General features: G+C 44.7%; 1 protein-coding gene across 2 annotated transcripts in view; it reads right to left on the bottom strand.

Moving 5' to 3' along the window:
• LOC119966369 (lanosterol 14-alpha demethylase) overlaps positions 1-1,340 on the bottom strand; it is a 50,510-nt gene extending 49,170 nt beyond the window's left edge. Inside the window, exon 1 of one of the 2 annotated variants that reach the window (XM_038797915.1) lies at positions 1,001-1,340. In XM_038797915.1, coding sequence (XP_038653843.1) covers positions 1,001-1,168 — 168 coding nt within the window. In that variant the 5' untranslated portion in view covers positions 1,169-1,340. The remainder of the gene's footprint in view (positions 1-1,000) is intronic. The other variant, XM_038797916.1, reaches the window with a different exon arrangement.
• Positions 1,341-12,750: the final 11,410 nt, after the last annotated feature.

Below are 12,750 nucleotides of genomic sequence, written 5' to 3'. Positions count from 1 at the left end.
TGAGTCTGGGGTTTTGTTATGCTACGACCGACGTATGTCTAGAATTCCCCATAGGTCTAGGGTGTCTGTGTATTTTATTTGGTTTTGCAATGTTGGGCTTGACAAATCCATTCCTTGTTCCTGCATGGGTGCAGGTGGTTCCATAGAATCCCTACAGCGCAGCAGGAGACCATTCTTCCCATCTAGTCTACACCCACCCTCCAAAAGGCCACTCTACCTCAGCCCACTGCCCCACCCTATCCCTGTATCCTCATAACCTCACCTAATCAACACATCTTCTGGGCACTAAGGGCAATTAAACATGGCCAATCTACCTAGCCTGCACATCTTTGCACTGCAGGAGGAAACCAGAGCACGCGGACGAAAACCCAGCAGACATGGAAGAATGTGTAAACTCCACCGAGACATTTGTCCTACGACGGAATCGAACCAGAGTCCCTGGCACTGTGAGGCAGCAATGCTAATATCACTGTGTCAGTATGGAGTCCGGAAAGGGAAGGCTGTGTTGGGTCATTGATACCATCTGGAGTGGAGGCCGGCCTATGTTGGTACACACCCAGTTATGGCCTTGGAAGCTTACCCTGATCTTCCATGATGGTTGTGGGGCTGTGCTGTGTGGAGTGTGCACCATTTTATTATGCTCCCAGAACGTGATCTTGTTTCTCCCTCCATCTACGGTGGGCCAGTGCGTCCAGTTTTGTTTAATGATGGTATTAAACCAATTGTGATGTTGTTTTCCTGTTCCAGACAGTGTACATGTGGGTTAAGCGGTGTCTTTTCTCAATAAACATATTTATACATTAATTCATTGTAAATATTCATTTTTCAACATTACACATGTTAAGATTTCCGAATCACTGAAATTCTGAAAGTGTAAAACGACGTGAACCAACCAGGATGAAAGGCAGCTTGTGGCCGCAGCTTAGTTATTTTGCATTTTCATTAATAATCCAGCAGGACGATTTTCAAAATAAAAAAGGACAAGAAATTTCATACGTACCAATTCCTTCTGATTTTCACCCTGCTTTAAAGTCATTTTGGAGAAATACGCCACACTCAAGATAAAAGCTGAAGTGACCAGCACGGTGGATGTCAAGCTCCCCTCCACCACACTTTCCACGGCATTTTCCAGCAAGGATGTGCCGGCCTCCAGCAGAAACAGCATCATCCCGGTCCTCCTCGTGCACCAGCCGTCCCCGGGCGGTTCTAGACGCTGTGACTCGGTCACAGTTCCAAGCTGGTCTATGCGCCCGGACCAAATCCCGTGCAGCTGCAACCTGGCCTCAGTTGCTACATCAAACTGGCTACACAGAGCCGTGCGGCTCCCATTGGCTACTCGCTGCTCTACCCATGTCTGACTATATGATGTCACAAGAAGAGGCGTGGCTCCAGGGGAGATGCCCACCTCCACTCCATCAGAATACCCATTCCCTTCCTGCAATCATACTCCCCTCACCTTTTGCAGTCAAAAAATACTCTCCAGACTCCAAAAAGCCTGACCTGCACAGTACAGTGCTTCCAGCAGCTTTGCTTTTTAAAAAAATATATATTAAAATGTAAGGGTGGCACCTCTAGTGTAGTACTGAGGGAGAGCTGAACAGTCCTGAATTAGATGATAAGCCCAGGCCCTGTTTGCCCCCCACCTCCCGCACACACATACAACTCCTACCCACTAGGGTTGGCAGACCACCAGGAATGGGTGTAGGTCTACTGGAATCAGCATCAATCTCCCGGTGGCCAAAGAAAAAAATGAAATGAATTTAAAATTGCTTATTGTCGCAAGTAGGCTTCAAATGAAGTTACTGTGAAAAGCCCCTAATTGCTACATTCCAGTGCCTGTTCAGGGAGGCTGGTACGGGAATTGAACCCGCACTGCTGGCCTGCCTTGGTCTGCTTTAAAAGCCAGCTATTTAGCCCTGTGCTAAACCAGCCCCTAAACCAGAGAGCATTCGAGAAACGTTAATAATTCGATATCAACAACCATCATCATCATAATCATCATCTTTATTATCGTCACAAGTAGACTTACATTAACACTGCAATTAAGTTTATGTGAAAAGCCCTGGTCGCCACAGTCCGGCGCCTGTTCGTACACAAAGGGAAAATTCAGAATGTCCAATTCACCTAACAAACATGTCTTTCTGGACTTGTGGGAGGAAACCGGAGCACCCCGAGGAAACCCACACAGACACAGGAAGAATGTGCAGACTCCGCACAGACAGTGACCCGAGCCGGGAGTCGAACAACCATGAAGAGGAAAGAAATTACAACTCCTATCACCATGAGGAATTGCCACAAGGTGACATTTCATCCAATGCAGCACGGCTCAATCACAAGTGAGACCCCAGAGGAACAAGATTCACATGAGACTCCCCATGTGCTGCTGTTCCCTGGAGGAGCTAGCCACGAAAAATGGGAGTCTCCTCAAGCCCGTGATCAGCAACTGAGATCAGCTGTGTGTAGCAATTGACACCCTCTGCTCCTCCAAAGTCCACACTCCATCTCCAGCCTGGAATCTCACACTGTCAGGAAATGGTGGTCGACGTGGACTTGTTTCACTTTTCCAGAGAAAAGACCAGTTAAGTTTGGGTGATGGGGTGGGGGGATCTTTCCCTCGCAGAGGGTGGAGATGCCGGCGTTGAAATGGGATGGGCACAGTAAGAAGTCTTACACCACCAAGTGACTCACCCGATGAAGGAGCAGCACTCCGAAAGTTAGTGATTCCAAATAAACCAATTCAGGAGGACACCATATGCTCTTTGTGAGAATTGATTTTTTTTTAATATATTTTTTCAGGGAATATGTTGTTACTCTGTAAAGAAAGCTGTGTGTCTGTGTGTAACTTATTTAATTAAGCCAGGAAAAGGTTAATGAAGACCATTGTCTGGAAGAGTTAACGGGAAATGACTAAAAGTGGGAAATTCATTTGGTTGTTTTTTTTATTAAATTCTCCTCATTTTCCACATTTTCATCAATTAAGCAACAAAAGATAACCAACAATAACAAATACAGTATAAATCCCCCAACCAGCATCCACTTCAAAATACAAACCCAAACATCACCCATACATTCCAAATACAACAAAACAAAAAGACCAAAGGAGAATCAACGGTCACACAAATAAACAATATGCTCAACCCCCAATAGCACCCCCCCCCCTTAATGTTCGACGGATTCCAATTCTTGAAAGTGCAAGATAAACAATGCCCATGAATTGTAAAACCCTTCCATCCTCCCCCTCAGCTCAAACTTCACTTTCTCAAGCGGCAAAAATTTCAACAGGTTCCCCCCGCCAAGCCAAGGCACAGGGCAGAGAAGCTGACCTCCACCCTAGCAGGACCCACCTCCGGGTAATCAGCGAGGTGAAGGCTAAAACATTTGCCCCCACACCCGCCAGCAGCCTGGGCTAGTCCGACACCCAGAAAATGGCTTCTAGGGGCCCTGGCTCCAAATTCACATGTACCGCCCCCAAGATGACCTTAAAAACCTTCCTCCAATATCCCTCCAACTTCGGGCAGGACCAAAACACATGAACATAGTTTGTGGGGCTCCTCCCACAGCGCTCACATACAAGATGCATGCATTTGTAATTAGATTTTCCTGGTCAAATTGTTTATAAATAAATAGACTAAATTTAGAAATTTGCATTTGGGGAAACATACGGATCTGTTGTTTTTAGCTGTTAAATTACTAAGGGAAGTAAGAAGACCTTTTCCAGATTGCAAAGGTTTTAGAAGTAAACGAGGGAAAGCTCTTCAATTGTATTTGACCCAACAGTGGGGGGGTGGCATGTGAAAATATGGAAGATTTTTATATTTTGGAAAAGCTAAGTTCAATATGCTGAGGACAATGGAATCATAGATGAAAGGGAAAAGGGGTTTTTATGGAGAGATGTTGAGTTGATTAGGAGAAGACCTCCTGATAGAAAAAGCTCCAGGTTGAGAGAAGGTGCAGTTTAAATAAGCCATCCAGTGAAGCCAGAAAAATCTTGGGCTGCAAAAAGCAGTCCTGTATCTGAAGGTTTTTTCCTCTGCAGAGTGGAAGCGACTTTGAGAGGTTGTGCGGTATATTTTATTAAAAAACAGCAGCTTTGCCTTGGGTAATATTACTGTTTTTTTACATTAAACATTCACAAGGGAGTGTTGTCTGGAGAATATTTACTTGTGGATCTGACCAAGTAGGTTGTCTTTTAGGGCAATATTTTGTAAGACTAATTTTAACTGTGTAACTAACTTTGTGTGCTTAAGTTTTCTTTCCTTCTTGTGAATACACCTTTTAATTTAACCCCTGACTCTGCTGCAGGATTGAAAATATTTTTAAGACATTATTTTCTTATAGTGGGGTGTGATCCCCAGTGTTCTGGACAACTTTATCCATCAATCAGAAAAAACAGACTTTCTGGTCATCATCACCTTTCCATTAGTGGGAGCTTCCTGTGTTCAAATTGACAACACACTGTGACTCACCAACATCCATACGTCAAAAGCTGACATTAATTATTTCCCCTGCCCACATATTTCCCCAACCTCAGTCACAGCCTGAAACCTGTCTTCAGCCTGAGATTGATCTATGCCCAATGGATATCCATCGCTCCAAGCAGAAGACAAGAGATTAAACAATTGTATTTTCATAGTGACTTTAACATAGAAGCTTTCTGCAGTTCAAAGCTAGATGTTCTGATTACTGCCTATTTTGAAAAGGTAATTTCAGCTTTTTGACTGTGTTTTGTAATATTCTGTACTTTGGATAGATGTAAACAGACAAAATGGATGCTGAGCCTAAGGAAGAGATGTTAGGCAGGTGATCAAAAGCTTGGTCAAGGTGAAGGATTTTCAGGCAAGTTTTAAGCAAGTTCTTGAAGAAAGGGTAGAAGGGATTCAGGAGGAAATTTCTGAGCTTGGTCCCTAGACAGTTGAAAGTATAGCCACCAATGACAGAGCAAAGGGAACAGAGAGTACTGTGATGAATGTAAGAATTTCATATATATTGTATCATATTTAGTTGGTGCAGTAAGTGTTAAAAGCCTGAGAAAGTATGTGACTGCAGTCATGTTTTTAAATATCCTGGTTTGAAAGACAGCTAGGCCTTTTGGAGTCTGGTGCAATTAAAGCTTCATAAAAGTTTGGGCTAATGGACTTTGTTTTTATGAAGAGGGTTCCCTGGGGAGTAGTTATTTAGAGACCTTGGACGGGATTCTCCAATGGTTGATGCTGGAATCGGGAAACACGGCGAAGAATTCGGCGTCAGCCAAAAATTGAGGTTGGCACGGGTGCCAAACGGAATGCCATGCTCAGGTCCCTCAACAGCGGTGTGAATGCGCTCTACACTGCACGCCAGCATGGGCATGCAAATTGTACAGTAAAGAATGTTGGCATATCATTAACGAGCCCGACCCAGAATTGTCCAGGCCTTCCATGACGCTCCACCTCCGCCAGGAGGAATTACCGACAGTGTGGTTCACTTGTGGTATTTCAAATCGGGACAGAGGCATCGTGGCTGCTGAGGGTGCAGGAGGGAGTACAAAAGTGTCCAACATCGCTATAGTGTGCTGACTGTTATGTCGCTGGCTGCGGGTTTCTGCCAGTTCTGTAACAATTCTGTGATTATGTGAAACGTTGGCAGAAAAAATGGTAAATGAACAGTGGGCCACATTCAAAGATGAGATAGTTTAGGGACCAACAAGGTATATTCCCATAGGGGGGAATAGTAGGGCTTTGCTTTAACGATGGTTAGTTAATGGGCTTTGTATCCTCATTTAGCATCACAGGTTCATTTTAAAGTCATTTCCCGCCAGTCTGACAATGGGCTTTGTGACCTGATCAGACTCTCCTGCTCCCTGATGTTTTCTCTTGTTGTCGACCCTCAGAATTTAAGCTTCTCACGCTCCCTAGCCCACCCACTTGCTGCCAGTTCCCAGACTCACTATCTCACCAATCTTTGCACTCACCGGCCTTCTGCTCCCCATTTACTTCTCCTGAGCCTGTGTTCCTGTTCAAAGAAGGTCCTAGGTCCAGATCCAGATCAAATCTGAAGTTTCGGGTTGTGATGGTGCAGGTCCTGACTGTGCATTAGTGCCAAGGCTAGCTGCTGTTATAATCAATGTTTTCTTTTGACTGCATATGACATTATGTGAAACCAGAATTGAGTTTACTGCAATTTCACGTGTTTTTCAGACTAGAAGAAATTATCTGGTAGTGTTCCGCAGGGGTCAGTTTTGTGACACTTGCTTTGGCTGATATATATTAATGATGATTATTCCTTGGTATGCAGGGCGCAATTAAAAATTTTCAGATTATACGAAACTTGGAAGCATTATGGGTTTGATGACAAGACTGTAGAACTTGGAAAGGACAGTCAAATTGCTGGAATGATTGCAGAGAAGTTGGAAGTGATTCTTTTTGGTAGGAAGAACACGGAGAGACAATATGAAGGGCACAACTCTAAGGGGGATGCAGCAGAGGGTCCTGGGTGTACATATGCATAGGTCGCTGAAGGTGGGAGGATGGGTTGAGAGGTTAACAAAGATATAGTGTCCTAGGCTTTATTAATAATACAGGAACAATGAGGTTATGCTAAGTATGTATTAAAAAAACTTGTTCAGTCACAACTGCTATTGCATCTAGTCTAGGAAAGATGTGAAGGCCTTAGAAAGAGTACAGAAAAAGGTCCGAAAATGGTTCAGGGATCAAGGAGCTTCAGTTATGTGGATAGAGCGGAAATATTCTCTCCTCAGTGAGAAGGTTGAGAAGGAGGTTTGATAGAAATAATCCAAATCAGAAAAGGTGTCTAGACAGAGTAGATAGGGAGAAACTGTTCCCAATGGTGACAGGATTGAGAGCAAGAGGGCACAAATTTAAAGGCACGCGCAAAAGAAGCAATGGAGACATGAGGAGAAAAGTTTTCAGACAGTAGGTGGTTACGGTCTGGAATGCGCTACCTGAGAGAATGATGGAAGCTGGTCCAATTGAGGTATTCAAGAAGGAATTGGATTATTTTTTTGACAAGGAAGAATGTGCAGGATTATAGGAGAAGGCAGGGGAATAACATGAGATGCATTGCTCACTCAGTGCTGGCGTAGACACGATGGACTGAATGTTCTCCTCTGTGCTGTAACAATTCCGTGAAACAGGTCATTTGGTAGAACTAACCTTTGCTGGTATTTCCACTCCACAGACGTCTCCTCCCATTCTGTCTACCACACCTCAGCCTTTCAACAAAACTTTCTATTCCCTTTCTTTTATGGATTCATTTAGTTTCCTTTGAAAACATCTAAGCTATTTGCTTCAACCACTTTCTGTGAATGATAGAATGGTTATTGGACAAAGGAAGATCATTCGATCCGTTGAGCCTGCGCCAACTGAATTGCTGTTGTAAAGAGCCGTGGTAGCAAGTTCCACATTCTAATCGGTCTCCAGGAAATTTCCTCTTATTTTTGAGTTAATAAAATCCCCCCCCCTCCCCCCCTCCCTCCTCCCCCTCCCTCCCCCCCCCCCCCCCCCATACAAATTGTTCAATCTTTTCTGCTATGTGTAATCTGTCAGTTTTGGCACCGTCCTTGTAAATCTGTTTTGCACTTTCTCCAGCGCTTCCATGTCCTTTCTATAGTATGGAAATCAGAACTCTGCAGAGTACCAGTGTGGCCTGAATGGGATCCTACCCTCGTTGGTCTACAATTCCCAGGTTTTTGCTCCACCTTCCCTTGTGTATAGGAACATTAGCTGTCAACCAGTCTGTCTAATTGGCTCCCTTGATGTTCACTCTGACAAAGGAAGGTTCAGACGTGGAGATAACTTCAACACGTTTATTGAACTATTTACATTTCTCCTACTCGGGTTCGCCACTACTGTTAATCCTTCTATAGCTACTCAGACTGACAAACCAGTCTGCTACAATCCACGTGCTGGGTGTGATATTGAATCAACGCTGTGTCTCTACTCACTGAGTGTGTCCACTGGAAAGAGGAAGATCATGTGTGCTGTGTCCTTTATATATGGGTTGGTGTAAGGCCCCCTTGTGGTAGTGTCACCTCTGTGTGTATCGTGAAAGCCCATTGGTCGTGTCCTATCTTACTGACCTATTGGTTGAGTGTCTGTGTGTCATGTCTCTGATGCTCCCTCTTGTGTCTAGCTAGTCTACATGTACTTACATTAACCCCTTGTGCATCTATAGTGATGCACATCACCACGTCCCCCCTTTATTCGTGTTACATATTTTCTGTACACTTAATGAAAATTTAACAAAAAAAACAGGTAGATGAGCGATGCTCTGTACAAGTTATGATAACAATTATCACTAAATAATAAGTCCAAATCATATGTGTGAGTCCAAAACCCATCAAGTATCATGGTCGAATGTCTTTCTTGTTGGGTTGGTGAGTTGGTGATTTTGATGGTGGCATGTCCTTGTGAACGCCATCAGTATCCCTGTGCGTAAGGAACCAAGAAGTGGTCAAATCACTTTGTTGTCTGATTTGGAGTCTTTTTTTCTTCCGATGTTTGTGATACCGATTTTGGATGGCATTTGTCCTGAAAGCCAGGTTGCCTGTTGGTAATGCAGCACACGTGAATTGGGAAGATGCATCGTCCTGCCATGGTATGTCATTGTACTGAGCTGAGCAGTAACAGTGTCCCTCATGGGCAGTTGTACCATGTCGTACCAGTCGTAGTTCCATTGGTGTAGTCTTTATCGTGCTTGCTGTCGACGATGTTGCCTTTGGTATGCGTCGTGTCGTTGTCTTTGATATGGTTTTCAGATGTCGTGATGTTGCGTTGGGTGGTTCTGTTGTTGTGTTCGCTGCGCTCAAGGACCACACTCTGTGGATAATACGAGTCCTTCACACAGTTACTCGTGTCAGCGTGCTTTGTGGCATCTACTGTTTTCTTGAGCGTGCCGTCACTGAGTTTGCGGCGCTCCCCGTCTGGAGTCATGTCCGGCTTACTTGAATCAGCTTTGGTGTTTGGTTGCTCCCCATCTGGAGTCTGGTCTGTTTCACCTGACTCAGTGTTGGTTTTTCGATGCTCCCCGTCTGGAGTCTGGTCTGTGTCACCTAAGTCAGTTTTGGTTTGTCGATGCTCCCTGTCTGGAGTCATAGCAGGTTCACTGGAATCGGCTGAGATTTCTTGATGCTCCACGTCCGGAGTCAAAACATTCAGGAATGCATTTGCTTGTGGGGAGGCTCGAGCAAATGAGGTTTGAAGTAACGTGGTGTCACCGGAGTCACCAGTGGTCTCACTGTGATCGTAGAGTGCCTCTGTTCACACTAGCTGAGGTCTGTCACATTGCACATCTTGTCTGGGAAGTGGGATGCTGTCATCACTTGTCTCACATACAGTGGATAGAGCGTCTTGTTGTTCATTGGGCTGGGTATACTGTCAGGGTCTTCTTCTGGTGGCTCAAACAATGTGGGTGGACTGTCATAGTCGCTTTGTTGTTCACTGGAGCGTGGCAGACTGTCATAGTCTTGCTGTTGTTTACGTGAGCGTGGCAGACTTGCATCGTCTGCTGCTGGTTGCTCAGAAGAGATTGCTAGGCCCTCATGGTCTTGTTCATGCAAGGACTGCCCTTTGGAGTCTTGCATTGCTTCTATCATGGAGGCTGTCCACGAGCTCGCTGTGGAGGCTTGTGTCACTTGAGTCACTTCTTGTTCATGCAAGGACTGCGGTTTGGAGTCTTTCATCGCTTACATTACTTACATTAACCCCTTGTGTATCTATAGTGATGCATATCACCACACAGTCCTCTGCACTTTTCTTCCTTTGTGGTTTTTATAAATAAAATAGCACCCCTTCCCAATAAGGTATTCCTTCCCAATAAGATAAAAGTGGGGATCAGCAAGAGAGAGAAAGCCTTAGGGAAAAAGAGAGAGAGGGAGAGAACAATCCGATGGAAGCTCTGTGAACAAATCAACAAAAATGGAAATACAGGAATGACGTCAAAGGAGAGCAGGTAGGTGAATAGCTGTTTGGAGAACCCTGAGGTTAAGTGGCTAAAGGAGTTGAGGGAATGAGCATGACATCAGGTAGCAGGGAAATAAAACCAAAAAAGATAAAAATTAACTCAGGATGAGGGAGGCAAATATAATTGTAAGTGAATTGTATTAGAACAGATCAAGTCTAGAGGTATTCATTAAAATTAATAGTTTAACACAAGGAACCTGAATGACTCTACAAAAATAAATAGATTTTTTTCAGATCATGGATGGGCAACCGAGACGTGTTACTTGCAATTCCTACACCATGTGAGAACTTCAGGACTCTTAATGTGTCTTAGAGGACTACCTGCATAGGGAGTGTCTCCAACTGCTCGGGCTCGATGGGCAGCTGGAGCCACTGCGGATTATTAAAGAAGATGAGTGTTCCCTGGATTGTATGTTCCAGGAGGTGGTCATCTCACAGACAGTGAAAGTTCAGGGTGCCAGATGGGTGGCCACCCAGAATAGAAGGAAGAGTCTTAATGTGCAAGGCATCCAATTTCACAGGGGTGAGAGGGTAAAATAAAACCAAAGACTGACAGGAAACCTTTTCTGGAACAATGGGTGATCTTTAGAGGGGAAATGAAGAGAAAAATATAATTGTCAAAAAGAGACCACGAGAATAGAATGACAGTCAACATACAAGGGAACCCAAAAATCTTTCACCAACATAAAGGTTGTAAGAAGTGGGATCCTGTAAAGGACAAAATGGGTAATATGTATTCGAGGCACAGACATTGGCAGCTACATTGCAATATGGAAAAAAACCCAGCCAATTACTACCCCATCAGTCCACTCTTGATCACCAGTAAAATGAAATGAAAAATGAAAATGAAAATGAAAATCGCTTATTGTCACGAGTAGGCTTCAATGAAGTTACAGTGAAAAGCTCCTAGTCGCCACATTACGGCGCCTTTCCCGGGAGGCTGGTACGGGAATCAAACCGTGCTGCTGGCCTGCTTGGTCTGCTTTAAAAGCCAGCGATGTAGCCCAGAGAGCTAAACCAGCCCCTTAGGGGATGATGGAAGGAGTCATCAATGTTGCTATCATTGCTATCATAGTCAACAATTGCTTGATACTAACCTGCTCGCTGACAGTTTGGTTTCCGCAGCATCCCTTAGCACCTCTTACGGACTTCGTTCAAACATGGATAAAAGAGCTGAATTCCAGAGATGAGGTGAAAGTGCTGAGTCTGGCATCAAGGAGCCCGAGCAAAAATGGAGTCAATGTGAATCAGGGGGACAACCCTCCGCTGGTTGGAGTCATATCTGGGATAAAAGAAGATGGTTGTGGTGGTTGGAGGTCAAACATCTCAATTTCAGGACATCACTGCAGACGTTCCTCAGGGGAGTGTTCTAGGTCCAACCATCTTCAGCTACTTCATCAATCATCTTCCTTCCATAATAAGGTCAGAAGTGGGGATGTTTTCTCATGACTGCACAATGCTCAATACCATTCGTGACACCTCAGATACAGAAGCAATCCATGCAAAAATTCAGCAAGATCTGGACAATATCCAGACTTGGGCTGATAAGCGGCAGCATTCACACCACACAAATGCCAGGCAATGACCATCTCCAACAAGAGAGGATCTAACCTCTGGGGCAGCACGGTAGCATTGTGGATAGCACAATTGCTTCACAGCTCCAGGGTCCCAGGTTCGATTCCGGCTTGGGTCACTGTCTGTGCGGAGTCTGCACATCCTCCCCGGTGTGCGTGGGTTTCCTCCGAGTGCTCCGGTTTCCTCCCACAATCCAAAGATGTGCAGGTTAGGTGGATTGGCCATGATACATTGCCCTTAGTGTCCAAAATTGCCCTTAGTGTTGGGTGGAGTTACTGGGTCATAGGGATAGGGTGGAGGTGTTGACCTTGGGTAGGATGCTCTTTCCAAGAGCCAGTGCAGACTTGATGGGCCGAATGGCCTCCTTCTGCACTGTAAATTCTATGATAATCTATGAACCATCGTCCCTTGACATTTGGTGGCATTACCATCGCTGAATCCCCCACGATCAACATTCTAGGGGCTACCATTGACCAAAACTGAACTGGATTAGCCACATAAATACAGTGTATACAAGAGCAGGTCAAGGGCTAGGAATCCTGTGGCGATTACTCCCAAAAGCCTGCCCGCCATCTACAAGATACAAATCAAGAGTGTGATGGAATTCTCTCCACTTGCCTGGATGAGTGCAACTCTAAAAACACTCAATAAGCACAACATCAATCAGGACAAAGCAGTCCACTTGATTAGAACCTCTTCCACAAACATTCACTCCCACCACCGCTGACGAACGGTGGCATCAGTGTGTGCCATCTACAAGATGCACTGCAGTAACTCACCAAGGCTCCTTAAGCAGCCCCTTCTAAATCAGAGAGTGCTCCCATCTAGAATTTATGGATTAGAGCAGCAAATACCAGGAAAACCACCACCTGGAAGTTCCAACTTCATTGCAGTTTAATGTAAGCCTACTTGTGACACTAATTAAGATTATTATTATTCTCCTCCAAATCGCTCACCATCCTGATTTGGAAATATATCACCGTTCCTTCATTGTCACTGGGTCAAAATCCTGGAACTCCCTTCCTAACAGCACTCTGGATGTACCTAAAACTCAGGGATTGCAGTGGTTCAAGAAGACAGCTCATTACCACCTTTGAGGGCAACCAGGATTGGGCAGTGAATTCTGGCCTAGCCAATGATGTCCACATTCTGTAAATGAATGAAAAAAAACAAGGCTAGTATCAAGAAAGAAGATGATGACAAATTAACAACAGAAGTG

Source organism: Scyliorhinus canicula, chromosome 5 (assembly GCF_902713615.1).
Source record: "Scyliorhinus canicula chromosome 5, sScyCan1.1, whole genome shotgun sequence".
Taxonomy (NCBI): Eukaryota; Metazoa; Chordata; class Chondrichthyes; order Carcharhiniformes; family Scyliorhinidae; genus Scyliorhinus; species Scyliorhinus canicula.
This window is presented reverse-complemented; position numbering and strand designations above follow the sequence as displayed.